This window comes from Gekko japonicus, unplaced genomic scaffold (genome assembly GCF_001447785.1).
Source record: "Gekko japonicus isolate JY-2015 unplaced genomic scaffold, Gekko_japonicus_V1.1 scaffold3279, whole genome shotgun sequence".
NCBI lineage: Eukaryota > Metazoa > Chordata > Lepidosauria > Squamata > Gekkonidae > Gekko > Gekko japonicus.
The window spans coordinates 120,530-146,825 of NW_015162572.1; the positions used below are offsets into that span (position 1 = coordinate 120,530).

The 26,296-nt window shown below is 46.8% G+C and overlaps 1 protein-coding gene across 1 annotated transcript in view; it reads right to left on the bottom strand.

The window, feature by feature from the left end:
* Positions 1–26,296, bottom strand: part of SORCS2 (sortilin-related VPS10 domain containing receptor 2) — a gene marked incomplete at its 5' end in the record, with an annotated part of 92,216 nt that overhangs the window by 54,011 nt on the left and 11,909 nt on the right. Inside the window, 5 exons of the mRNA XM_015406426.1 lie at positions 4,603–4,694; positions 10,914–10,990; positions 19,732–19,834; positions 24,329–24,475; positions 25,381–25,560. Of these exons, the coding sequence (XP_015261912.1) occupies positions 4,603–4,694; positions 10,914–10,990; positions 19,732–19,834; positions 24,329–24,475; positions 25,381–25,560 (599 nt within the window). The remainder of the gene's footprint in view (positions 1–4,602; positions 4,695–10,913; positions 10,991–19,731; positions 19,835–24,328; positions 24,476–25,380; positions 25,561–26,296) is intronic.

A 26,296-nucleotide genomic window follows, 5' to 3' on the forward strand; every position in this document is an offset into this window, starting at 1 on the left:
GACGCATGCTCAGACATAAGGCTTGTTAGAGAACCGAGCAACACTCAAGGCCGAGCAGGTGCGAGATAAGGATGGCAGTAGCTTTTGTTTTATTTAGCAGAGCCTGAGAAAAACTCAGTAACGATAACTGAAGCGTTTTGGTTCTCAGCAGGTTGGCGCTTTTTATCCCCAAGCGGGAAATGTACTCATTGGCTTAGTAGCGTTTTGAAATGCATTCATATTGCTTGCTGTGATTCCTCCATGCTATTCTAAACAGAAACCTTTCTAGTGACTCATTGATTCAATAAAGTTCTCTTCTCTACAAGAATGACTACGTTGTTTTGATGGGACCTTGACACCCTACGGGACTCTAGATTTGTTCTACTGCTTCAGACCAAAACGGCTGACCACCTGGATCTATCTTATTGCAATTATAACATATTTCTTTATTAAGTCCTTGATTTTAATCCTAGAAAGGTATCAAAACCTGTCAACTGTTCATCCCTTTTAACAGCATCATTTATCTTCAGCATGCAATAAAGACAAATTATTGTTATAAATTGAATTAAAATCCAGCAACTTACTTGAACATTTTACAGAATTATAATCAGGAGTATTGTAAAAGCTCTTATTTTCTGTCTTGTTGTCTTTTAAAATGTTTACGGGATGTTTTTAAAATTGTATCAAATCCATTACTTCCCACAAGCCATATTTTCCTTTTAAATCCCTGCCAAATGTTTCCAAATAATTATTTGTTAATGGTGAAGAGAAACTTTAGTCCTCATACCAATTAAATTTTTAACCTAAGTTATTATTCTTAATAAACACAAGTAGTTCGTGAAAATCTTCAAAATTCTCCCATTTAACTATCAGTTTATTGCACAGCCATTCAGACATCTATTTAGTAGTCTATGGCTGTATACATTTTAAGTCTTCATAAAAAATATGTCCTCCAGTTTTAATTGGCTTTATTTTAGTGTAAATATTTAAGTTGTGGTGTTGCTAACTGCATATGCTCATTTTGACATTATCTCATTAAAATTTAATCAATAAATTCTTTGTTTCAGAAGAGAAATGGCAGGAGCGGAAAGATCAAAGAAGAAATGTAGACAATATAGCTTGGAATATCTGAAGTACGGATTTAGACCAGCATCAAAACCAGCAGCTGCCAATGTGCTAAATATGTGAAAAGGTTTTTTTCTAGCGAGGCAAGGAAGCCTTCCGGACTGATTGAACAGTTGAAGAAGCCACATCTTGACAAGTCACAAAAGAACTTAACCTTTTTGCAGTCACTTTGTGAGAAATTTCAAAAGCGGCCAGCACTGTCAAGCATGTTTTGCAATGCCTCACAACAAAACACTGATGGTCCGTGTGCATCACACAACATTTCCTTGTTGATTGCTACGTCTGGAAAGCCACTTGCAATTGGTGAAGAACTCATCCTATCAGCAGTCAGTGCGATTTTGAGTACTGTTTTGCAGTTCCTGCAGGGGACCAGGATAAACTGATGCTCCGGTAGGGGAGGACACCCCACTTTAGCTAGGGCCGTGACTTTATGTACTTCAAATGCTAAAATGTGCCCATTTTCGCCTGCTGGGCGTGACTAAAGTATTCACAGTTCTGTATTCTGTAAATCCAAATCTGATTCCCCCCGGCCCCGCCCCCGGCCAGGGCAATCTGTAATAAGCATCTATAGAGTCATTTTAATTTAGTATTTGCTCAGCAAACACAAAGGAATCTATTAATTTCTGTTGATGGGCAGTGTTCTTTACTTCCCAATGTATTCCTGCCTGGGACCTTTGTCCTCCAACTCTACTATAGAATCTCCTGTTCCCTTCTTGCTGCAGCCTTACTGCCCTCTGTGACAAAAATACCTACTCAAATGATCTTTTCTTTCCCCACAAAACCCTCCTTTAAATGTTGTATTTTTCACTGAAGCCTTCAGGTTAACCCTTCAATTGAAATGAAGCCCTGGGTATGTGTAACTAAGGCTGCGGTCACACGGAGCATTAGCCACGCTACAGAGACGGAAGATAGGCGGATTTTCCGGGCGCGATCACACCGCAACATCTGGGAAGCGTAGAGCTCCCGTGGCGAACCCGAGGCTTCCCGCCGAAGATGCGGAGTTAAAAACTAGTATCTCCGAGGTACTAGTTTCCGGAAACCGCGGGGCAAGGGCTGGCATCTGATCACATTTACGGTGGTGGCATCCGGCGCCCGCCCATGTCCGCAAACAGGTTTTCCCCCCCAAGTCTCCACAAGATGCGCACAAGCACCCAACGCGCATGCGCACAAAGAGGAAAGCGAAAGTGCCGTTTAAGCTTTAAAAAAAAATGACCCCGTTTGTCACGGCAGCGGCACCTAGCCATTGCTGGTGTGATCGCACTGTTCTGCTTCTTTGCCACGCTGTAGGATTGTCGTGTGATCGCCAACCTCGTTTACCTGCTGGCGCAGAGGGACGGACCCGTGGTGTGCCGCCGGCGTGTCTGATCGCGTAATCACGGATCAAACAGCGCCGGGGCAATTAGTCACGCCTCCCCCCTGCGATATCCGGCCCATGTGACCGGGGCCTATGTATCCTTTTCCAGGAGTGGATTAAGGCTCACTGGTGCCCTAAGCACTGACCAATCTTGGTGCCCCCCTCCTTTCCACACTGACCCCGTCCATTTTAGTTGTTGACCTGTCTGACCAGATATACAATGCAGGTTGCAGCAATACAAAAATTTATCCATATGATAACACAATATACTGTACAAACTAAGCTTTTCACCCTTTTCCCAACTTCGTGGTGCCCCCTTTGGCCCTGGTGCCCTAAGCACGTGCTTAGTCTACTTAATGGTTAATCTGCCCCTGTCCTTTGCTTCATTATTCCCCACCACTGTCAGAATTCAGACTGTAAACTCCTTGAAGCGGGAACCTGCCTTTTCTGCTTATACTGGGACCTGGCGAGCTCTGGGTGCATTAATGGCACTGGGTGACCTTAAGACCTAGGCCACAGCCTCGGGACAGGGCTGACAGTATTGGCAAACTTGCTGTTTTCCTTTTCTGCTTAATGAAGAACGTTGTGTGACTCAAAAGTTTGCATATTTTCTACTCCAACACAAAGCCAGATGGCCAGAAGGGATTGTCTAATTACCCAGTCACCACCTGTGGCCCATGAATTCTCCACGACTCAGCCTGATGCAGATTAAGCCATGTAATCCAGAACACAGTGCACCCAAGCAAAGGCTGGGGATAAGCAAGCCCCACTGGAGATGTACCCAGTGCCGGATTTACGCATAAGCTAAGTAAGCTACAGTTTAGGGCCTCGCAATCTGCTGGGGCCTCAAATAAAAACACAATATTAAAAAGGCGTATATATTTTAAATTTTTCTGAGACCAGCTGATGTAATTTAAAACAGTAGGGGGCCTCTGGGTTTTGTATAGCTTAGGGCCTCAGCAACTCTAAATCCGGCCCTGTACCCATCACTGAAGAAACAGATCATTTGAAATTAAAAAAGGAAGTGACTCATGAAACTAAGGCCAGCCACAAAAGGAAACAAAACCAACCCTGCACTTGCTACTTTACCCTAGGAAGAAAATTCTTCACAGCCAGGGCTATTTCTGGGCAGGAACGCACAGGAACGGAGTTCCGGCTGGCTCCTGAGTTGGCCACGCCCAGCATGGAACTCATTAGCATAATAGGCCACACCCAACAGCAGAAATCCATTAGGATTGCCTTCATTAAGGGTGTGTGGCCTAACATGCAAAGGAGTTCCTGCTTCAAAAAAAGCCCTGGGTTTCGACAACAAACAAAGTAAACAGAATAAGAAGCAAAAGGTGGGTGTGGCTGGATAACCACACTTCTGGTAACATGGGTGTGTGTCCTAATGTGCTAATGAGCTGTGCTGGCAGGGTGTGGCCTAATATGCTAATGAGTTCCTGCTTTTGGGTGTGGCCTATTATGCTAATGAGTTCCTGCTGGGCTTTTTCTACAAAAAGAGCCCTGTAATCACAATCACAATCTATGGGCTTTTCTGCATTCTCATTTCCTTTCCTCTAAATTCCTGTTTCTTCGTTGTTAATTTTCATGTTCCACATGCATTTTGCTCCCTCTAATGGTCAATTAGATAATACACCAGTTTATGTCTGGCATAAAAACCTGCAATTTAAATCTGTGGGGGGATATGCCAGATGTAAACAGGTGTAATATTGAATCAACCACTAGAAGGAGCAAAACACATGCGGAAACAGGAACTCAGAAACAAGAAACAGGAACTTAGAAGTGAGGAAAATGAGAATGCAGAAAAGTCCTTTGAGGCAATTCATTCCCTATCAGCTGCTTAATTCCCTATCAGATGCCCCAGAGGAAGGGGGCTAAGGCAAAAAATCCATTCTCCTTACCTCCTTACCTATCTGGTGCATTCTGATCTTAATTATATTCACGGGAGCTCTGATGCTCATAAGTGCATCACCAATTATCAAACTTCTATTTTATATTATGCTGAGCAAATATTCGATCAACAGGACAACTCTTTACAAATTTCTTACGCTTTCTTGGAGGGGGAAAGCTCATTTCAATTGCTGGAATAAACTTCATCCTCAAAAAGGTAGCCGCTATATGAAATTAAATGGTAGAATTACTTGAGTATTTTCAGTGGAATAGAAGTGTCCTTGATAGCCACAATCACTCCACCGTGATCCAGGTACAAGATGTGATGCTCCTCTTCAAACACCTAGAAACCAGAGGAACAAAACTCACGTATTACTACAGTGATTCGCTTGACCATATCTGACATTACTTATTTCACTACATGGCTTATAATGAAACATGCAGACTGACCCCAGAAGCACTGAAATTATTGCAAATTTCCTTCCAATGCACACATTCTGTGCAAGGTTTAGGGGCTGGTTTGGGAAAGAGACTTTACCTACACACAGAAGTGCTTCAATTAATTTTATTTAACTGATTAATTTCATTTCGTAATGAAGCAATTGATTTTGTTTATGTGGATTATTAGTTATCTGCAGATGTCTGCTCGCAGCAGATTTCAGCATACTCTTAATGGAAGATACTACATCCGGTATATTCTGTACTATATCCTGTATTCAGTACATTCCATCACACAAAACAGTACTGAAGTTAGCAACGGAGAAATAGCCGAGGTTGGCCTGCGTACTTATGGCACCCTAGGCCAGCTATTATGTTTTAAATTGTCCCTTATACTCGGACCCGAGGGAAAGATTTCTTGCCAATTTATTGTCTGGTCTCCGTCCTCTTTCGGATGCTGATAAATTAATCACTATGTTGTCAGATGCAGATTCGTTTCCAACAGGATGGCAATTTCCGCCCTAGCTGCCAGGAAAATAAGAGCAAATGTAGCAACTAGGAAGGGATCAACTGATACAGCTGCTGCTAGTTAGTTTGAGATTATCAGATTTTAAAGCTGACTAAATCTTAGATAATGAGGAATTTCACATTACCCTTTTTAACCTGTTTTGAAACTGTTTTTGATCCGTCATGGAGTAAACTGGTATAAACTGGTACACATGGCTTTCCCCTTCCGGTAAAGAGCTGGATCTGGTTTGCCATTTCAAACTGCACCGCTTTCCCCCCGCTGTTTTTCACCCACGCGGGCGATCTCTGCCTTTTTTTTTTTTTAACACTCGCTTTAAAAGTGCTATAGCGCTCCAGGCATTCCAATAGGTTTGATATAATGCTGTTGCGTTATAATGTCATACCATTATAGCGCTATAGCGCTATAACGAGAACATTTTAAAAAGCCGGAGATTGCCCTTGCGGGCGAAAAACAGCGTGAAAAAGTGCATCAGAACTGGGAAAGGAAACCGAAGACTACTTGGAAGCGGTTGACAGGTAAAACGCTTCAGCCCCGTTTCCTAAACGGGACAGAAGCGTTTGTGTGTGAAATTACAAATATATTCCAGTAGGGAACCAGTTCTAAAACAGTTCTGTCTGAAATGACAGACCAGAAACCATTTGGGAACCGTTCCTCTTCCAGTATATTGTCTGTTTGAAATTCCTCACTATGTATTATAGTGCGATATTTTATTGATGTATTTTATTGTTGTATCTGTAAGTACATTTTATTAGAAATGATTTCAGATTGTGAAGGCCTGTGGCCATATACAATAAATCTTCTACCTACCTACCTACCCTAGGACAGCTCACCCTTCCCTCATTATGGCAGCATGAAGCTGCCACTCACCCTCCTTGCCCCTCATCTCTTCCGTAGTGAGTTGCCAACATCATGAGGCAGCATAACATAAGAACATAAGAACATAAGAGAAGCCAGTGTTGGATCAGGCCAATGGCCCATCTAGTCCAACACTCTGTCACACAGTGGCCAAAAATACCAGATGCCATCAGGAGGTCCACCAGTGGGGCCAGGACATTAGAAGCCCTCCCACTGTTGACCCCCTCCAAGCAAACAGAGGCAGCATGATAGCCCTGCCCTTCCTCCCCTCCACCAGCTTCCCAGAGGTAGCACCCACTTTCCTTGAGCCCCCCACTTACTGGAGGTGTGGCATAGCAGTTAACTACCCTCCCCACAGCCTCGGTTGGTAGTGCCCCCCTCTTCTTCCTCCTAATCCTCCCTCCTCGGGGCAGGGCAGAAAGCCGCTACTTGTCCAGTTCCTCTCCAGCATGGCAGCAAGGGAAGGTGCGCGGGAAGCAGCAGGCTCCCTTCAGTCACCCACTAGTGCCAGGGGCTCTTCTTGGGCGCTGCTGGCCACAGCAGATCCAGACATCAGGTAGGTGGGCACAGGGCTGGTTGGCACCGCTCTATGCCTCTTCAAGGTAGCCCTGACCTGGATAGCCTGATCTTGTCAGACCTCGGAAGCCAAGGAGGGTCGGCCCTGGCTAGTATCTGGATAGGCGACCTCCAAGGAACACCAGCGGCATGACGCAGAGATGGGCAATGGCAAACCACCTCTGACACGTCTCTCACCTTAAAAAAACCAAGTCTAGCTCGCCACTTAGTGGTGCATAACGCTAAAAGAGCTAGAACTTCGGGCTGCCAGACAATCTTAGGCTCTCCTGGCTACTCCACACACACACACTGCCAAACGATAGTTATTAAGTATGCCTCTGGCACCCACACAGTTACCTAGGGCTGCTTAGTGGACAGGTCACCCCTGCAAATAGCCCTCCCCCCATCTTACTTCACATTCTTTCTCATCTGATCTCACCAACTCACTAGCCTTCTCCCTAAGAAATCTCCTACCCAAATCCCCTCCCAAAGGCACGCCTTCCCTCTGCAGAGGGGGGAATGCCTGCCTGCCTGCCTGCCTGCCTGCCACAAGAGGAGCTTCTTTGGTCAAAGGGACAGTCAAGAGAGCCTCTCCTCATGATCTTAGTTCCCAGGCAGAAACGTACGGGAGAAGACAGTCCTTCAGATACCCCAGTCCCAAGCCATGGAAGGCTTTAAAGGTCAAGAACAACACCATGAATTGGGCTCGGGAACAGATCAGGTGGCAGTCAATGCTCCCTCTAAGCTCTGGAGTAACAGAGGCAGCATGATAGCCCTGCCCTTCCTCCCCTCCACCAGCTTCCCAGAGGTAGCACCCACTTTCCTTGAGCCCCCCACTTACTGGAGGTGTGGCATAGCAGTTAACTACCCTCCCCACAGCCTCGGTTGGTAGTGCCCCCCTCTTCTTCCTCCTAATCCTCCCTCCTCGGGGCAGGGCAGAAAGCCGCTACTTGTCCAGTTCCTCTCCAGCATGGCAGCAAGGGAAGGTGCGCGGGAAGCAGCAGGCTCCCTTCAGTCACCCACTAGTGCCAGGGGCTCTTCTTGGGCGCTGCTGGCCACAGCAGATCCAGACATCAGGTAGGTGGGCACAGGGCTGGTTGGCACCGCTCTATGCCTCTTCAAGGTAGCCCTGACCTGGATAGCCTGATCTTGTCAGACCTCGGAAGCCAAGGAGGGTCGGCCCTGGCTAGTATCTGGATAGGCGACCTCCAAGGAACACCAGCGGCATGACGCAGAGATGGGCAATGGCAAACCACCTCTGACACGTCTCTCACCTTAAAAAAACCAAGTCTAGCTCGCCACTTAGTGGTGCATAACGCTAAAAGAGCTAGAACTTCGGGCTGCCAGACAATCTTAGGCTCTCCTGGCTACTCCACACACACACACTGCCAAACGATAGTTATTAAGTATGCCTCTGGCACCCACACAGTTACCTAGGGCTGCTTAGTGGACAGGTCACCCCTGCAAATAGCCCTCCCCCCATCTTACTTCACATTCTTTCTCATCTGATCTCACCAACTCACTAGCCTTCTCCCTAAGAAATCTCCTACCCAAATCCCCTCCCAAAGGCACGCCTTCCCTCTGCAGAGGGGGGAATGCCTGCCTGCCTGCCTGCCTGCCTGCCACAAGAGGAGCTTCTTTGGTCAAAGGGACAGTCAAGAGAGCCTCTCCTCATGATCTTAGTTCCCAGGCAGAAACGTACGGGAGAAGACAGTCCTTCAGATACCCCAGTCCCAAGCCATGGAAGGCTTTAAAGGTCAAGAACAACACCATGAATTGGGCTCGGGAACAGATCAGGTGGCAGTCAATGCTCCCTCTAAGCTCTGGAGTCCTGTGAGCAAAAATTCTACTTTGCGAGCTGCTGGCATTAAAGTTGTGAGCCAGGTGATTTGGCTCCTGCATAAATCAGTTTGCTCTGGAGCCACCCTTCCTGAGCAAAGACAAAAATGTGTGAGCCGGAGGCTAAAAAAACTGTGAGCTAGCTCACACGGACTCAGTTTAGAAGGAACACTGGTGGCAGTATAATTGCTTTAGGATTGGGATCACGTGATCACGGTAACCGGCCCCAACCAGCAGGCTAACCACAGCATTCTGCACTAGCTGCAGCCTCTGAACATCCTTCAAGGGTAGCCCAAAGTATAGTGCAATCGAATTAAAAATTGCTTTGGCCTGGTGTCTGAAGGACAGTAAGGTAGGTGCTAAGCAAGCCTCAAGGGGGAGGGCAGTGCCAACAGGGAGGGGCCACCACTGAAAAAGCCCTGCCTCTGATTTCTACCAGCCCCTCCTCAGAAACCTCGATTTCATCTTCACGGCTAATCTATAAAGTGGGTTAAACTGAGGGAGAGCACGACCAGCCCGTCTCCTCTGGTCTTTCCCTGGGACCGTCTCCTCTGGTCTTTCCCTGGGAGCGCATTACGATCTGCTGACAGCAATCTGCTGGTGATCCCTGGCCCCAAAGATATCCAGCTGTCCTTGACCTTCTTGGCACCTGGTTCTCACCTGGTGGAACTCTCTGCCAACTTCCATCAGGGCCCTGCGGGGCTTAATGCAATTCTGCAGGGCCTGTAAGGCAGAGATGTTCCACCAGGATTTTGGTTGAGGACAGCAACGGCTTTCCATCATAGAGAAGAGATTGGATTTATACCCCGCCCTTCACTTGGAGTCTCAGAGCGGCTCACAAACTCCTTTCCCTTCCCCTCCCCACAACAGACACCCTGTGAGGGAGGTGGGGTTGAGAGAGCTCTGACAGAAATGGCTCTTTTTCAAGAACAGCTGTGCCAGAACTACGGCTTGCCCAAGGTCATCCAGCAGGTGCAAGTGGAGGAGTGGGGAATCAAACCCGGCTCTCCCAGATTAGAGTCTGTGCACTTAACCACTACGCAAACCGGCACCCTCTTCGCTTTTCTTCCATTCTGCCCGTTTCAGCCTCCTCCCTAACCTGCCCACGAAACAGAAGAACAGTCCAGAGTTGGTTTTAGATTAAATTACGGATGCGATCTGGAGATTATCAAATTAGGAATAATTGATCTGATGACTTTAATCTGTATTTTTTGGTATATCTTTAACCTGTTGTAAATCGCCCAGAGCCCTGTGTACACAGGGATTGGGCCATTCAGAAAATCAATAAATCATCATCATCATCATCATCATCCAGTGATCTTGGTGTTTTGAACCCGGGTCTCCTGAATGTAGTATGACTCGCTAACCACTTAAGTCACACTAGCTTTTTGCTGACACTGAGTTTCAGACAGAGAAAGGCAGGCCCGCCAGGAGTAGAACACGAGGCGTACTGGCCCTCCCACCAGAGTTTCAGAGCACAGGGGGATTATTCGGTGAACCGTTTTTTTCAGATCTGTAGCCAGGTGACAGGTTCTTCAGGCAGAGTGATTAACATAAAGAATACTAATTGACAGAGCTATTTTTGGGCAGGAACGCACAAGAACGGAGTTCCGGCTGGCTTCAGAGTTGGCCACGCCCACTACAGCCAAAACCTCTGCGTGCCTGCCTACAGAGGGAAGGCCTGGAGAGCGATACCCCCCCCCCCGGGTACTCTGGGGGGGGGGGGGCCGGGGGGCCCAGATCGGGGAGGCATTTAATTGCCAAGCCAAGGAAAGGCAGTTTAAACTGCCCCCCCTCTAAGGGCTGGCTTGCCCGGGCTCCCCGCAGCCACGGGGCACCCAGGCAAGCCAAGGGAAGACATAGGGGTGTGGCCTAATATGCTAATGAGTTTCGGCTGTTCGGTGTGGTCTATTCTGCTAATGAGTTCTTGCTGGGCTTCTTCTACAAAAAAAAGCCCTGCTAATTGATATAAACAATCCTAAAGGCCCCAGTTCCTTTTAAAAACAGGTTTCCCTGGTGTACGCCATGTTGCTATGAGACATAAAAATCAAAACAAATGATCTCAAAATATTATATATACATTCAGTGGAATCCAAACCAGAGTCCTCCCCTCTCATCTGAAATGGGCCCCCGTGGTTCTGATCCTGTTTTTAGTTAACTTTGGGAGGCAATAGAAAGCTCTTCCCCCTTCATTTAACACATGGCATCAATTTAAGAAAATCTAAACTATTTAGGAGTTGCGTATGATACAAAATTCCATGCAACGTGGTTAAAAAAAACCTACCTGCCCAAGAAGATATTTTGGACTGTTGGATCTCTTTTTATTAACCATCTCCGTTCACTTACCTGTCTCCAGGTTTTGCCACAGTCAGACGTTACATACATTTCTTCTTTATACTCAACAAGCTGGGAACCCAGATTTCCTGAAGACAGAACAGGAAATGGTTAATAGGCAGCCAGATATTTACGGTCAGATTCATCATCATACCCAGACGAGGGAATTCCCTGTTAGGACCAGAAACGGTTCCATTGCTGCTGCAGGTTTTCAACAGTCCCAACTCCACCCCACTCATGGACCAAGCAGTCCGTGGAAGTCGTTTCAGCTTGCCATGCTGCAGAACTCCACGCTTGAGAGGAGACGGATGGGGAGTGACAACAGGGTCTCAGTTAATTACGCTCAGGCTTTTTTTGTAGAAAAAGCCCAGCAGGAACTCATGAGCATAACAGGCCACACCCAACAGCAGAAACTCATTAGCATAGTAGGCCACACCCCTGACAGCACAGTGCATTAGCATATTAGGCCACACCCCCATGTCATCAGAAGTGTGGTCATCCAGCCACACCCACCTTTTGCTTCTTATTCTGTTGACCTTGTTTGCTGTCAAAACCCAGGGCCTTTTTTTGTAGCAGGAACCCTTTGCATGTTAGGCCACACACCCCTAATGTAGCCAATCCTAATGGGTTTCTGCTGTTGGGTGTGGCCTATTATGCTAATGAGTTCCTGCTGGGCGTGGCCAACTTAGGAGCCAGCCGGAACTCCGTTCCTGTGCGTTCCTGCCCAAAAACAGCCCTGCGCTCAGCATTCCGCAATTAAGAAGGGACGATCTGCCCATCAGTCTCCAATTTTGATATATTTATTCCCCGAACTATTCTCCCAGAATGAAGCCCAAACAAATGATGACCACATAAACTAAGATTGTTATTCGAGTTTGGTCTCTGCATCTGTTAAACACCTTCATTATGCTGTATGCTAATTTGCTGCTCACCCTCTAACTGTATTTATGGACTGGTAACTTCTGTTTCAGTGTATCTGAAGAAGTGTGCACGTACATGAAAGCTTATACCTTGAATAAGACTTTGTTGGTCTTAAAGATGTCACTGAATCATAGAATCGTACAGTTGGAAGGGATCTCCAGGGTCATCTAATCCAACCCGCTGCACAATGCTGGAAATTCACAAATACCTCCCCCTCCACACCCCAGTGACTGATGTTCCACACCCAGAAGATGACAAAAAACCCTCCAGGATCTCCGGCCAAACTGGCCTGGAGAAAAATTGCTTCTTGACCTCAAAGTGGCGATCAGCATTTCCCTGTAAGAAAGGGCCACGAGAACTAAGCACTGAGATCTGGTCCGACCTTCCGGGGCAACAGAAAACAACTCTGTACCATCTTCTATATGACAGCCTGTGACGACCTCTTATTTGGGGAGGTCTAGTTTTACTTTAAATTGTTCTTTCAGTTTTATTTTACTTTGGGTATCCGGCTGCCACCAGGAATATTTTAGGCTTTCCAAACCTTGGCTCTACTATTTCAATCACAGGGTAGGTATACCGAGGGTTTTAGGCGTTCGTGGTACTATGTGGTCTGAGGAAGGATTCTTTACTGCTGGTATACTTGAAGGAAATAGGATTTATTTAAAGAAAGCATAAAGACGAGGGTAAACAATGTGAACAGTACTGGGAATGATTTGAACAAATGCTGGGTGTCTCTCTCACAAGCTTCTCTTTTTCTGACAGGGAGGTTTCAAGCAACTTTGTAACACTTTTCACTGTACTTTTTCCTAGACTCTCAGCTTTTAATTGTAACTCCTATAACACAGAACTAAATGTCACTCTTTTCACACACAGAACCAAATCCTTCCCACACAGGGATGTCTCCTTCCATTCAGAGACAGAACTTAACTCCTCTTCTGCTTCTCTCACAGAAAACAGAACTCAAACTCCTATCAACTGCTTTTACACAGCACTCTCTGCTGACTGACTTTAACAACTGTCATCCCCAACAGTCACTCTTCAACTGACACTCTTGACTGACATATCTGTTCATCCACACAGAATCATTTCCAAAACCCCTCCCCCTCTCTGTCACTCACCAATCACACAACTTGCCTATTTCAACCACACTAGACTTTCACACAGCAAGGTAAACCAAACTTTTAAAGACACACACACAAATAAACATGAAATTGTTACACAGCTCTTCAAGTGCTTGAAGATGGTTCTCATATCATACCACTGGACTCAATGTTCGTTATGCTGAAGAACTGTAAGACTAAAAGGGCTTGAAGGGGCAGGGGGTGGTCCAACTTTTGCTATTGAGCATTTCATTTATCTATTCCCTGTCTTTACAGCCCACTTTTCTCTCCTTCACTCAGACTCAAGGTGGATTATCCTTGCCAGATGACTGCCCAACTTTTTCTGTGCAGATCTGCTCTTATATCTACTTCTTAATGTTTATCCTTAATTCACCCTTCCTTATGTAGTAGAGATGGGACGATATAGATTTTCCTCTTTTTTGATTATTCATATTTCTCTGGTTTTTATAGGTTTATTATAGATTTAACATTTTATTGGAATGTAATGAAGGCCTCTAAGGAGCTGCGGTGGCTCAAGTGGTTAAGAGGCTGAACTGCAGGCTGTGGAAGGTCAGTAGTTCAGCAGTTCGAGACCCGAGTTGCCGCATGATGGAGTGAGCTCCCGTCTCTAGTTCCAGCTCCTGCCAACCTAGCAGTTCGAAAGCAAGAAGCTGCAAGAAGATAAATAGGTACCACTTCGGTGGGAAGGTAACAGGGTTCCGTGCGCCTTGGTGTTTAGTCATGCCGGCCACATGACCACGGAAACGTCTTCGGACAGCGCTGGCTCTTCGGCTTTGAAACGGAGATGAGCACCGCAACCCTAGAGTCGGACTTGACTGGCTTTCGAGCAAGGGAACCTTTACCTTTACCTTTTAATGAAGGCCTGGTATATAGAAGGCCTCTCTTCTTTGTGGGTCAGGGTATTTTTCCAGTTGATGTTAACAGACAAGACAATAACATTCTTTTGTTACAAAAGAAGGTAGAAGGTTCATGGTTCTAATTGTTTAGGTTACAACTTCATAGTGTCTGGGTCAAAAGGATCTTTTACTTGGTATCAGAGAAAAACACCTTTGTTTGGGTGATAAAAAGCTTTGGCTGATATGACTTGGGTCAGGTCAAGTAAATATGTGACGCTATTGCACAGACACACCTTTCTTACATTTGACCAATAAGGAGATTTTTATGTAAATGTTGTTTAAGTTTTTGTAACCAGTTATGCCTTCTGAATATTATTCCCATGATGATGATGTCATTTTAGGTATTTAGCTTCATGTATTTCCTGATAGGGCTCAGAAAGCAGTCAGCTTTATGGGTCCTTTGGCCTAACCGTTTTCCGTATTTCATTGCAATAAAATAGAAGATCTTCCTCCTCATTTTGACTTCAATCTTCTATTTTTGACTGGATATTAATTTGTATAACACTTATTCATTTATTTGATTTGTATCCCGCTTTCCCCCCACTAATGTTCTGTAAGGTAGATCAGTTTCTTCTTGATACATACTTAGCGCTAAAACAATCAAATTCACTCTCCCTTCCAGTTTGGTATAGTGGTTAAGTGTGCGGACTCTAATCTGGGAGAACCCCACTCCTCCACTTGCAGCTGCTGGTGTGACCTTGGGAAAGCCACAGTTCTCTCAGAGCTGCTCTCTCAAGAGCAGTTCTCAAAGAGCTCTCTCAGCCCCACCTACCTCACGGGGTGTCTGTTGTGGGGAGGGGAAGGGAAAGGAGAGTGTAAGCCGCTCTGAGACTCCGAGTGAAGGGGGTGGTATAAATCCAACCTCCTCCTCCTCCTTTTCTTCTTGATAACTACTTAAATGTTTGAATATGTTCCTTTGATTATATTTTGCCAGCTAATCAGTGAGTCCACAGAGCAGGTGGGAATCAGTCGAAATTCAGCCTGGATTCAACCCAAAGTGTTAGGCAAAACACTTCTCTAATAACTTGTCTAGCTTTGACTCATGCAGAGCAAGTGAGGCAAGATCAGTAAGCAGTGAAAAACTGCAAGAGAGCTATTTCATAATGCAGGACTCTTCAGGCATCCATGCCTAAAGCAAAGAGCAGTAACAGAAGATGATGAAGTTAATCTAGTGAAGTTCAGTGCTCTTTGATGCAAAGAAGCCACAAGAATGACTTATTTCTATCCAGCTGCTCATCCATATCCACTAAATATTTCTTGTCTACATTTCTTACTAGGTATGATACAACTATGAACCAGTTTGTTGAAGCGGTTAAGAGTGCGGACTCTAATCTGGGACAACCGGGTTTGATTCTCCACTCCTCCACATGCAGCCAGCTGGTGTGACCTTGGGTCAGTCACATGTTCTCTCAGAGCTGTTCTCTCAAGAGCAGTCCACGAAAGAGCTCTCTCAGCCCCACCTACCTCACAGGATGTCTGTTGTGAGGAGGGGAGGGGAGGGGAAGGGAAAGGAGATTGTAAGCCGCTCTGAAACTTTGAGTGAAAGGCGGGGTATAAAGACAGGATTGGTTTTTACCTGGGTGCTTCCAAGTTTTCTATTTTGGTATTTCTTCTAGAACATTTCCAAGTATAGAAAGTGAATGAACCAGTCTCTGATTTCCTGTAGAACAAAGTTTAAGTCCAATGGCACCTCTAAGACCAACAAAGTTTAATTCTGTGTATAAGGTTTTGTGTGCCTGCACACTTCGAAGAACCTTCCCACTGCAATAACCTTCCCATAGCAATATTTCCAAAAAAACTATTTTTATTTTGCACAGAATGGCTCTCAGCTATATCAGAAAGGGAGTTATAGGCCCCCAAAATCATAAGTCTGATTCCCTTTGGTGTCTTTTCAACTACAAGCCATTGTTATAATTTATACAGTCCCTGTCAGAACATATAGTGCTTTTATAAATGATTAAAAGTAATTAGGATCTGTGTTGAATTTCCATTTTGGGGCTAGAGGAACGGAAATATTTCCTGGGGGGAAACGCTTTGATTGAGAACATCTTTTTGTAATCTGGGGCCATGGTTTCCCCTACTGCTTGAAGCTCTGGTATCATTTTCTCTCTCTCCTGTGACTGTTTTTGTTTCTTCCCTCAGTGAGTTCCATGGGCAATCCCAGCCAAACACAGATCAACACATTTAAGATGAGGCCATGATGACACTCCACTAGGGGTGTGCAAAGAAAAAATATTTGGTATTATTTGGATTTGGGATTCTCTGATCCAAATACATTCAGTATACCCCAATATTCCCAAATATCAGTACGGATAACCTATTTGGGAAATATTCGAGATTCTCGAATCTATTCGGCTCCAATGGGGACATTGTAAAGGTTTTGCCTTGCTCGAAAGCCAGCCGAATCCAACTCTAGGGTTGCGGTGCTCATCTCCGTTTCAAAGCCGAAGAGCCAACGCTGTCCGAAGACATTTCCGTGGTCATGTGGCTGGCGTGGCTAAATACCAAGGCGCACGGAACGCTGTTCCCTTCCCACCGAAGTGGTACCTATTTATCTACTTGTAATTTCTTGCTTTCAAACTGCTAGGTTGGCAGGAGCTGGAACTAGAGACGGGAGCTCACTCCGTCATCAATGTCAGTATGGATAATCTATTTGGGAAATATTCGAGATTCTCGAATCTATTCGGCTCCAATGGGGACATTGTAGTCAATGGCAAATCTCTCCTAAGGTATATTATGGGGCCTGGGGAGAGCGGGTTTGAGGCAGAAGCACCGAATTTGCAGCTTAGCTGCTGGAGCCTTTCCCCAAAAGAACCTTCAAGTCTATAAAAGATTGGACCAGGGGGGTCCAATTCTAGGGGCTCCCAAAGAGGGTGCTCTTTGGGAGCCCCTAGAATTTGGGAGCCCCATTGTTTCCAATAGTGGGAAAAATAGCACAACAAGCAGAGTAGAGAAGAGATTCCCCCAGAGAATCCCTGCAGTAAAAAGGGAAGTTTGGGACGGGTATTGTTTGCTAGGCCAGCAGCAGAACCAGTGCAGTGTACCCAGCAGAACCAGTGTCCGGCTCCCAGCCCTTGTTGACCCTAGCACCAAGGGTGAGGAGGCCTGGGGTAATCCCGGATGCCTCACTTTCTATGGAGGCCCAGGTCACCACGGTGGCCATTAGTGGCCAGCAGGAGAACCCAACTGGAGTCAACCTACTAGTGCCCAGTGCCAGCACCCTGCGCCACTGTGACAAAGGCCAGCGCCACAGGTCTGCTCTGACGTCAAGCACAGCCACAGAATCACAATCCGAGCGAGGGAGAGGGGCGGGGAAAGCAAGGCAGTTGCTGGACTTCAGCAACAACTTTGCAAAGTTGCAAGCCTGCGATGCAACGCCAGTTGCAAATGCGTTGCAGTGATTGGCTGCAGAGATCCCCCTCCCCCTATTGCCCTGGAAATCAGGGCAAATGGGGGGGAAGAGGCAGAAATGTTGGGAAACAGCAAGGAAGAGACGGTAAGTCTATCTGTTTAACTTTTAAACCCCACACACACTTTCTACTGCAGAGATCCTCTGGGAGAATCTGCTGGGCTCGTTGTACTATTTTCCCCACCATTGGAAGCAATGGTGGGATGTGGTACCCTCTTTGGCTCTTTCTAGGCACTGCCACGTTGGCACTAGGTTGTGCTGATGGGCACTATTGCTCTGCTTCTGCTGTCCTTGCAACCCTCCTCCCCCTCACTTGGACTGTGATTTTTGTGGCTGTGCTTGACCTCAGATCTGGGAGGCTGGCCTCTGCCACAATGGCACAGGTTGCTGGCACTGGGCATTAGCAGGCTGGCACTGGTTGGGTTCTCCTACTGGCCATGAGTACAGTGTACTGTTTCTGCTGTCCTTGCAGAAATGCCTCCCCTTTGAGGCCTCCATCTTGGATCTCTTCCAGTCTGGTTTCTGCCCTGGCCACGGGATGGAGACTGCACTGGTCACCCTCAGAGATGACCTCCAGGGACACCTGGATCGAGGCAGGGGTGAGCCTCTCTCCAATGTTGTTCAACGATGATATGTGCCCCCTCGCCCAGTTAGTCAAGGGGTAGGGCTGGGCTGCCATCAGTATGCTGCTGACACCCAGGTTTATCTGTTAATGGACAGATGGACGGACTCTGCCCCAGATGCGCGGAACAGGGCATTAGGAGTCATGGCTGAATGGTTACAGCAGAGACATCTGAAGACGGGGGTCCTGTAGCCAGGTCACAGGGGCTTGGGGATCAGAAATCCGGCTCCCAATCCTTGGCAGGGCATTGTTGACCCTAGCACCAAGGGTGAGGAGGCCTGGGGTAATCCCGGATGCCTCACTTTCTATGGAGGCCCAGTTCACCACGGTGGCCAGGTCAGCCTTTTATCATCTTTGGCTAGTCAGGCAGCTGGTTCCCTATCTCACCTCCTGGGACTTAGCTAGTGATCCATGCAATGGTCACTTCCAGGCTGGAGTACTGTACCGCGCTCTACGCAGGGCTGCCCTTAAACCAGACCCAGAAACTGTAGCTAGTGCAGAATGCGGTGGCGCACTTGCTGACAGCAACATCTGTGCGGGCGCACATTTAGCCGGTGCTCCGCCAACTACACTGGCTGCTAGTCGAATACTGGATCCAGTTCGAGGTCATGGTATTGACCTTTAAAGCCTTATGCGGCCTGGAACCAGCATACCTACGGGACTGTCTTTCCCCATATGTGCCCCGGAGAGCCTTGAGCTCTGCTAACCAGCACCTACTGGCAGTCCCTGGCCCCAAAGAAATCTGCTTAGCTTTTCCTGCCCTGGCCCCAGCCTGGTGGAACACGCTCCCATGTGAGATCAGGGCCTGCCAAACGGAGCTGTTCCGCCAGGTTTTTGGCTGAGGTGGCAGACGTCCACTCCATCTCGGCCTCCCTTGCCCACGGAAAGACGTCATTGAACTAATCATCCCACAGGAGGCATTGAGGACTGCCCTGGAGTTTTTGGTCTGTTTTTGCTGCCATCTTGTTTTATTGTCTGATGGTTTTAACTTGGTTTTATTATATGGTACTATTACTTATTTAGAGCCTAATTGTTGTGAGCTGCCCGGAGCCCATTTTGTGGATAGGCGGGATATAAACTTAATTAATTAAATAATTAAATAAATAGATAGATAGTAGGGTTGCCAAGTAGGTCGCGCCACAGCAGGGGACTCCCGGCTGGCGCCATAGAGTTTTCCCTCGGATGACCGTGGCCCCGCCCCCAGCGTGCCCAGCGTGGTCGTGTCACTTCCGGGTGATGCGCACGTCGGGGTGGGACTCCCCCCGGGGCTCGATCCGCCAGCGGCGGGGAACGGGCCTCTGGGGCGGGGATTTCCCTGCCCCCCGGGGGGACTTGGCAAGCCTAATAGATAGATGTGCAGTAAAGCACATGACGGCTGCAGTGTGACTGTATAGCTCCCCCTACAGTCACCAGCTGATTCAGAACCCCCCCGTCCCAGCCCAGAAGATGGCAAAAACCCTCCAGGATCACTGGCCAAACTTGCCTGGAGAAAAACTGCTGCTTCATCCCAAAGTGGCGATCAGCATTTCCCTGGGCGTGTAAGAAAGGGCCACGAGAACTAAGCCCTGAGGCGACCCTTCCTGCCCTCCCTCACACGATCTGCCCCAATTCACAGAATCCGCATTGCTGTCTGATGGCTGCCTGGCCTCTGCTTGAAACCCTCCAAAGAAGGAGAGCCCACCACCTCCCGAGGAAGCCTGTTCCATTGAGGAACCGTTCTAACTGTCAGGAAGCAACCAGCTTTGTATCGATAGCATGCAGTGACGAACCAAGCAAATTCAGTTGACGTGATCTATTGTAATGGTTGTACAACTTTTTAATCCATCAACTCCAGAAAGCGTGCTCTCTTTTGCCTGTTTACCTGCCCCCATTATGAGTCCCGGTGCTGTATCCTTGGTATGAACCATTCCTGACACATAGGGGTTGTCCGGCCAGCGGAGGTGAAGGTGGAGATGGCAGTCGGGCTACAAAGAAGAAGAGAAGAAGAGATTGGATGTATACTCCGCCCTTCACTGCGCCGTTTCAGGTAAGTCCTCCTCTTTTGCTGGTTCTTTTTTTTTAGCGCATTTTCGGCCTGAAGGGCCAGATCGGGGATGGGTGCGCGCCGCTTCCCTGATGTTGCGGTGTGCTCGCGCCCGTTTGCTACGCCCCCGATCCGTCCCTCTTCTGGCCCAAAACCTCCCATGTGACCGGGGCCTATAATGGAGGAAGGAATGAGACTGAGACATGGAAGATGAGACAGCTTTAGGGTACACAGGATAAAGAAGAAAATTGGAATTGAAAAAGATTCTTAATATTTAGCATTTGTATAACACTTTTGAGCATTTAAAGCACTTCATATATGTCATTTCATTGCAGTCTTTAGTACTGTTATTTTCACAAAGGGGAAAATGGGGGGGGCAGGCTGATGCAGGATGCTTTGCCTCAGGATACTTTGTAAATTCAGGCAGAGCTAAGATTTACATTTCTTTGTTCACTCTTAGTCAACACACTGTCGCCACTGTCAGAACCTCAAGCGTATCTTGAAACTCTGACCTCATGACAAAGAAATCGTTCCACAGGAAACATCCCATAAGAAGCATCTGTGTGCAGATGTGACCAGCCTCATATTATAAAGAAGAGGAAGGAAAATTTAACAAACAGCTCAGGGACATTTCTGTATGGATACGCCAGAAGTACTTCTAAAATGATCGATGGTGGGGTTGAAGCCCATTTCAAGTAATGCCTCCCCCCACCCCATTTGACCTTCCTCTTCCAAATGCAAAAACATCACCACCACTATGTAAATAAAGTATTGGCATACAATTTGTATACATAACTCCTCAGCATACTTAACTCCATAGAATGAATGAGCTATACCTGCCAAAGCAATTATTCATCTGACTCAATGGCAAATACTGACGCAGGGGAAAGTAACTGTTAGGGAAACAGCAATCATCTCCAACACCTATTTTCCATATTCTCTATTATTCTGTATTAAGGTAGCCTATGCAGGTAGCTCTCATTGTATGTGACCATCTTCTATAACTGCACAGAAATCAGGTCATTCAAATAACTGGGACTGTGACGTCCTCCTTATTGGGGAGGACTAGTTTCACTTTAAAAGTTCTCTTTATTTTGTTTAACAGGGTAGATTCTGCTGCCACCAGGAAATTTTAAGGATTTCCAAACCTTTATGCTTATAATGTTGCTCTTACTAGTTTGGTAGACCGAGTTCAAGGCTTACGAGGAACTATGTGGTCCTGGGAAGTATTTCATTCAGAGCTGGTATAAACTTGAATAAAAGAGGATTTATTGGAATAAATACTAAATAAGAGGGTGATACAATGTAATTAGTAATGTGTAAATGATGTACAATTGCTTTGGTATCACACTCAATCTTTTCCCGCACTGACAGGGATCTTTTCGTGTAACTTTGTAACACTTGTTTATCTTAATGCCATATATGTTCACTGTTTCACTCCAGTCTGTTATGACACTCAGACTTTCCTTTAACTTTTTTCCACTTAAACTTTACTTTACTTTTTCCTATACACTCAGCTTTCAGCTCTCTTTCTCTTTCTCACTGAACAACCTCAGCTGTCAGCTTCTAACTGTTTCCACACAGAACTGACTGAACACATCAACTGTCAACTTGTAACTGAAACTCTTGACTGACTCACATACTCATCCATCCAGATTCACTTCCAAAACCCCTCCCCCTCTCTGTCAACCACCAATCATACCACACTTGCCTCTCTCAACCACTCTATCTACCACAGCCATGCAACCAAACTTTTAAAGAGACACCCACACACAAAAACAAGGAATCATTACAGGGACAGTCGAGTATAATCTCTTGTTGCTTTATATGACAAACAAGACGTATATATTGACAAATATTAGCAAGTTAGTAACACCTTCCACTTGTTTGGTGGTTGTCCTACACTGGTAGGCTGCTTAGCCCCCACTGACTAATTGTAACTGGATGCCCGGAGTCTGAGGACAGGCCTGAGGGAATGGGACATCACATTCTACACTACTGGTCAACATAAGGTCTTAAGTCTGGTACAAATGTGTTAGCAGGTATCAACAAGTTATGGTTTGCAAACCAGTATAGTACAAGAGCCAAAAAAGTAACTGAGGGCTCTTCCACGTTCTCATCTTCTTTGCTTGCGTGTTCCTGTTGCTTCAGGGTTTCCCCCCCTGTTCCACATGTTTTTCTCCCTCTAGTGGTCGATTTCATATTACATCACGTTATCTCTGACATAAGAACCAGCAGGGAGATATGCTGGACATAAAGCGGTATAATATCAAATCGACCACTAGAGGGAGCAAAACATGTGTGAAACACAACTTCCCCCCCAAAACAACAGGAACACATAAGAGAGAAAAATGAGAATGTGGGAAGGCCCCTAGTCTACAACATGAGCGGCAAATTGCAACAGAATCACATTATGCAACGCAAGCCGGACTAAACCACTTTAGACTGCAGGTTTGAGAAAAATCCCTGTGCACAGAAAATTTATATTTACAAATTTTTGATGTGTGGGGTTTTTCTTTCTATAGAGGAGCACTGAGGTTCTTCATTTACAGTGCCGTCCTAAACTCAGCTACGTCTGTCGTGGGTCTGCTTTCCAACACCTCCTCGGATGAGGAAGAGATGGAGGAAGCTAGCCCCAGCCCTCAGATGCTGCAGGAAGACCCACTAGACAAAGTTGAGACTCCTTCAAGTGCAGATGGGGAATTTCAGGCCGAATTCAGCATGCCACGCCCTCAGTCCTGGGGCCTGGGATCTGAAGTTAAACCAGAGGCCCTGCAGCCGCCAGTCTCACCCCCAGGGTTGCCAGAGCCCTTGGAAGGCTGGAGGAGGTGGGCATGGAGGGAGGCTCGGGAGCAGCACCATAGTGCGCAGCCCAGCACCAGTCAATCTCTGCCTGTGAGTTGGAGTCATTGCAGGACCAGGGCTGACAGCCCTGCAGGCTGCTCAGCCGTTGATTACTTGCATTTGTCCCTGGGTGACTCAGCAAGTTGATGACTTGCACCAGGCCCTGAATGACTCCCAATAAAAGCATACAAAAGGAATAAACAACACTCAATAGTATATATACAGTACATATAGGACACAATGGAGGGCATGATACATCCAGGACCTTCTGATCTATGTACATGGCTCTAGAAAGTTTCACTGGACATTTTTCACTCTCCCTTGATCTATAGTTTGTATTGTTCTGACGGATAGTTGTTGTTTTTCATTATAGAATGTTTTGTACTTACATAATTAAACGTACACAAGTATGAGTCGAACTTAACAATTGTTGTATGTGTTTATATACTCCCAGGACTTTTTTTGTAGAAAAAGCCCAGCAGGAACTCATTAGCATAATAGGCCACACCCAACAGCAGGACCTCATTAGCATATTAGGCCACACCCCTGACAGCACAGCTCATTTGCTTATTAGGCCACACCCCCATGCCTTCCCTTGGCTTAAATGCCTCCCCGATCCTTCCAGGGCTTCCCCGGCCCACCCGCCTTAGAGTTGCCAGGGCGGGTCGCTCTCCAGGCCTTTCCCCTGTAGCCATGCGCACAGAGGTTTTGGCTGTAGTGGGCGTGGCCAACTCTGAAGCCAGCCGGAACTCCATTCCTGTGCGTTCCTCCCCAAAAATAGCCCTGTATACTCCTGATAAAAGCAGCCAGAAAAGGGACAGCCAATGTGGAAGCAACTTGTCTACAGCTATTGTGTGCTTGACCTTCTGGACTGTGACCTGGCTTGTGCTCTTTGGATTTGCCCTTCTGGTTTGATGACTGGACTTTTGACTAGCTGGGCTTTGACCCTGGGCTGTGTCTAGACTATGCTTATTGTCTCTTGCCTCAGGTGCCCGCTTGAACCTGGACTACATCCTTCTAGAGTTGCCAAGTCCTACCTTGGCTGCAGCGGGGGGGAGTCCCGGCCATGTCCAGGAGTGCTTCAACGCGCGCGTCGCAATGACGTCACCCACTATCATTTGAGGGGAAACCATAGAGTTTTCCGTCAAATGATAGAGCGTCCCCCCGCAACGTGTCCGACATGATGACGTCGCCTCCGGGTGATGTCATCACGCTGGGCACGTCTCCGTGCTCCCGGCACTTTGGGGGTGGGGTTCCCCTCGGCGGCCCAATCCGGGCTGGCGGGGAATGGACCCATTGAGCGGGGGTTTCCCCGCCCCCCAGGGGGACCTGGCAACCCTACATCCTTCTCAACCCACTGAAGTCAGAGGACTCGGAAGGGTGTGATTTTGTTTAGGATCATGGAGTCTAAAATGGTACCAAGGAAAGTTGAATTCTGCTTTTTTTTTACTGCCCCTTCAGATGGTTTCTCATGAACTTCTTGATAAAATTTTTGGTTTTAACCAGGAAAAAAACGAATATTCTGCGGCAACCAGTTTTAGAGAAATATTTTGGACATCTGCCTTTCGGAGGAAATAAAAGGAATGCTTACTGGCCTGCAGTGGGTGGGTTTGCCATTCATATCAGCAGCAGGAGGAATGAGGAAATCCCAGTCACGGCCCTTGTTGAATGTTATAAGAGTGGTCACTTTCCCGTCAATTTTTTGATTGGCCAAGAAGACTCCTTTGACGCCTCTAACCTGTATTAGCATATAAAATGCAACAGAATTAATAAGCAGCTTCCATATGTACTTCCAGTATCCATTGGTCAATGTTCCCACTGCTACCAAGTGAGAATAATCAATTGCTGATACCATACAGTCTTTGAAACAATTTCTTCTGATTTTACTGCCACTTGTTTTGATTAAACTGTGACGCCGTTTTGAGAATAAGAAATACAAATTACCCTTCAAAGGTTTCCCCAGTGTTTTGGGGACAGGCTGTATATTTTTAGGTATCTTGGAGGCCTAACAGTTTGGGAGGTAAACTCTGTGCCCCCCATTTTTAGGGGGATCGTTTTCAGCTTTTTCCCTAGAAATTAGTGAGCCTCAGTCTACATGGGTACCAGATTTCAGTTAGTCGTGAGGAAATACTCTAATTTTGATAATCAGCTGCAATTTTGATCAACCAAAATTGATTGATCTGTTTTAGCACTGGCTCTTTGGCTTGGAAACGGAGATGAGCACCGCAACCCTAGAGTCGGATTCAACTGGGTTTTGAGCAAGGGAAACCTTTACCTTTACCTTACTTTTGGGAACCAATTTTTTCAGGAGGAAAAACCACCCGACAGGTTACAGGAATGAGCAAGAAACAAGAGGATTCAACAAAAAAAGAGGGCCTCATAGGGACTGCCTCCAGGTGGGGCCTGGGGATCCCCTGGAATTACAGCTCATTTCCAGAGTACATAGATCAGTTCCCCTGCAGAAAAGGGATGCTTTGAAGGGTGGATTCTATGGCACTGTAGCTACTGAGGTCCTTGTCCTCCCCCCCCCCGGCTACATCCCCTAATTTCCAGGAGTTTCCCGACCTAGAGCTGGCCACCCTCCCTTTCCCCACCTGTGGTCAGGAGGGACCTGGCAGCCCTAGGGACTTGAGAGCATTTTACCTCCAGAATATCTATCAGTACATTCTCTTCGGGCTGCTTAGTGCTCCTGACATTTTCCAGCACGATTGAGTAGGAGACACCCTGAGCGTCAGACTGGTAGAGGTTGTAGGTGTCCGTCTGATACCATTCCTGGACAGCCACAAAGACCTGGCTCTCGTCAGTGCTAATAATTTGTAAATCCTAAAGGGGGGGGGGAAAGACAGGTATCAGCTGTGTGCACCACCAGAGGCTATTGATCTTTCCCATATGCCGGAGAAAAGATTCAGTCCCACAAATCTGTTCCCTTCAGTCCCACAAATCTGTTCCCTTCAGTCCCACAAATCTGGCAAGACAGAAACTCCTTCCTTTTCTGATGTCCATCAAGTGTTTTTAGGAAGTGGGCGGGGCCAGGTATGGGTTTCGCCCAACAAGGTTTCTGATTGACTATTGGAGATTTGATTGGCTGGGCAGTTTTTTAAAAAAATGTTGCTCTGGTAGCAGCTGCCGCCACAGCACAAGGATCTGCACCGTGTTACTAAAGTTAAGCTGTGGCCACCATTTTGTGGCTGGCTCCGCCTCCTGCAGCAGCCATTTTGTGGCAGCCATTTTGTTGCTATGCCAAATGTGCCCACTGACTCAAAAAGGCTGCCACTACACTAAACTGGCTTCTCTTTGGTCAGTATTACCCAGGCTTCTCTTTGGTCAGTATTACCCAGTAATGCAGTAATGCTTGCAAGGAACTAAACAGCAGTGAGGACCCCGGGTAATTCTAGAAGGTGGAGGCCATGTGGGAAAACAAGGAAATCTTATTGGCCAAGGGTGTCAGTAGGGATGTAAAAGCCCTGAAAAAAGCCTGGGAAATATGGGGGGGGGGATGCTGTCCTGTCCCCACCCCACAGTCTTTTGTTTTCAATTTTTCCAGCAAAAAATCCTGACA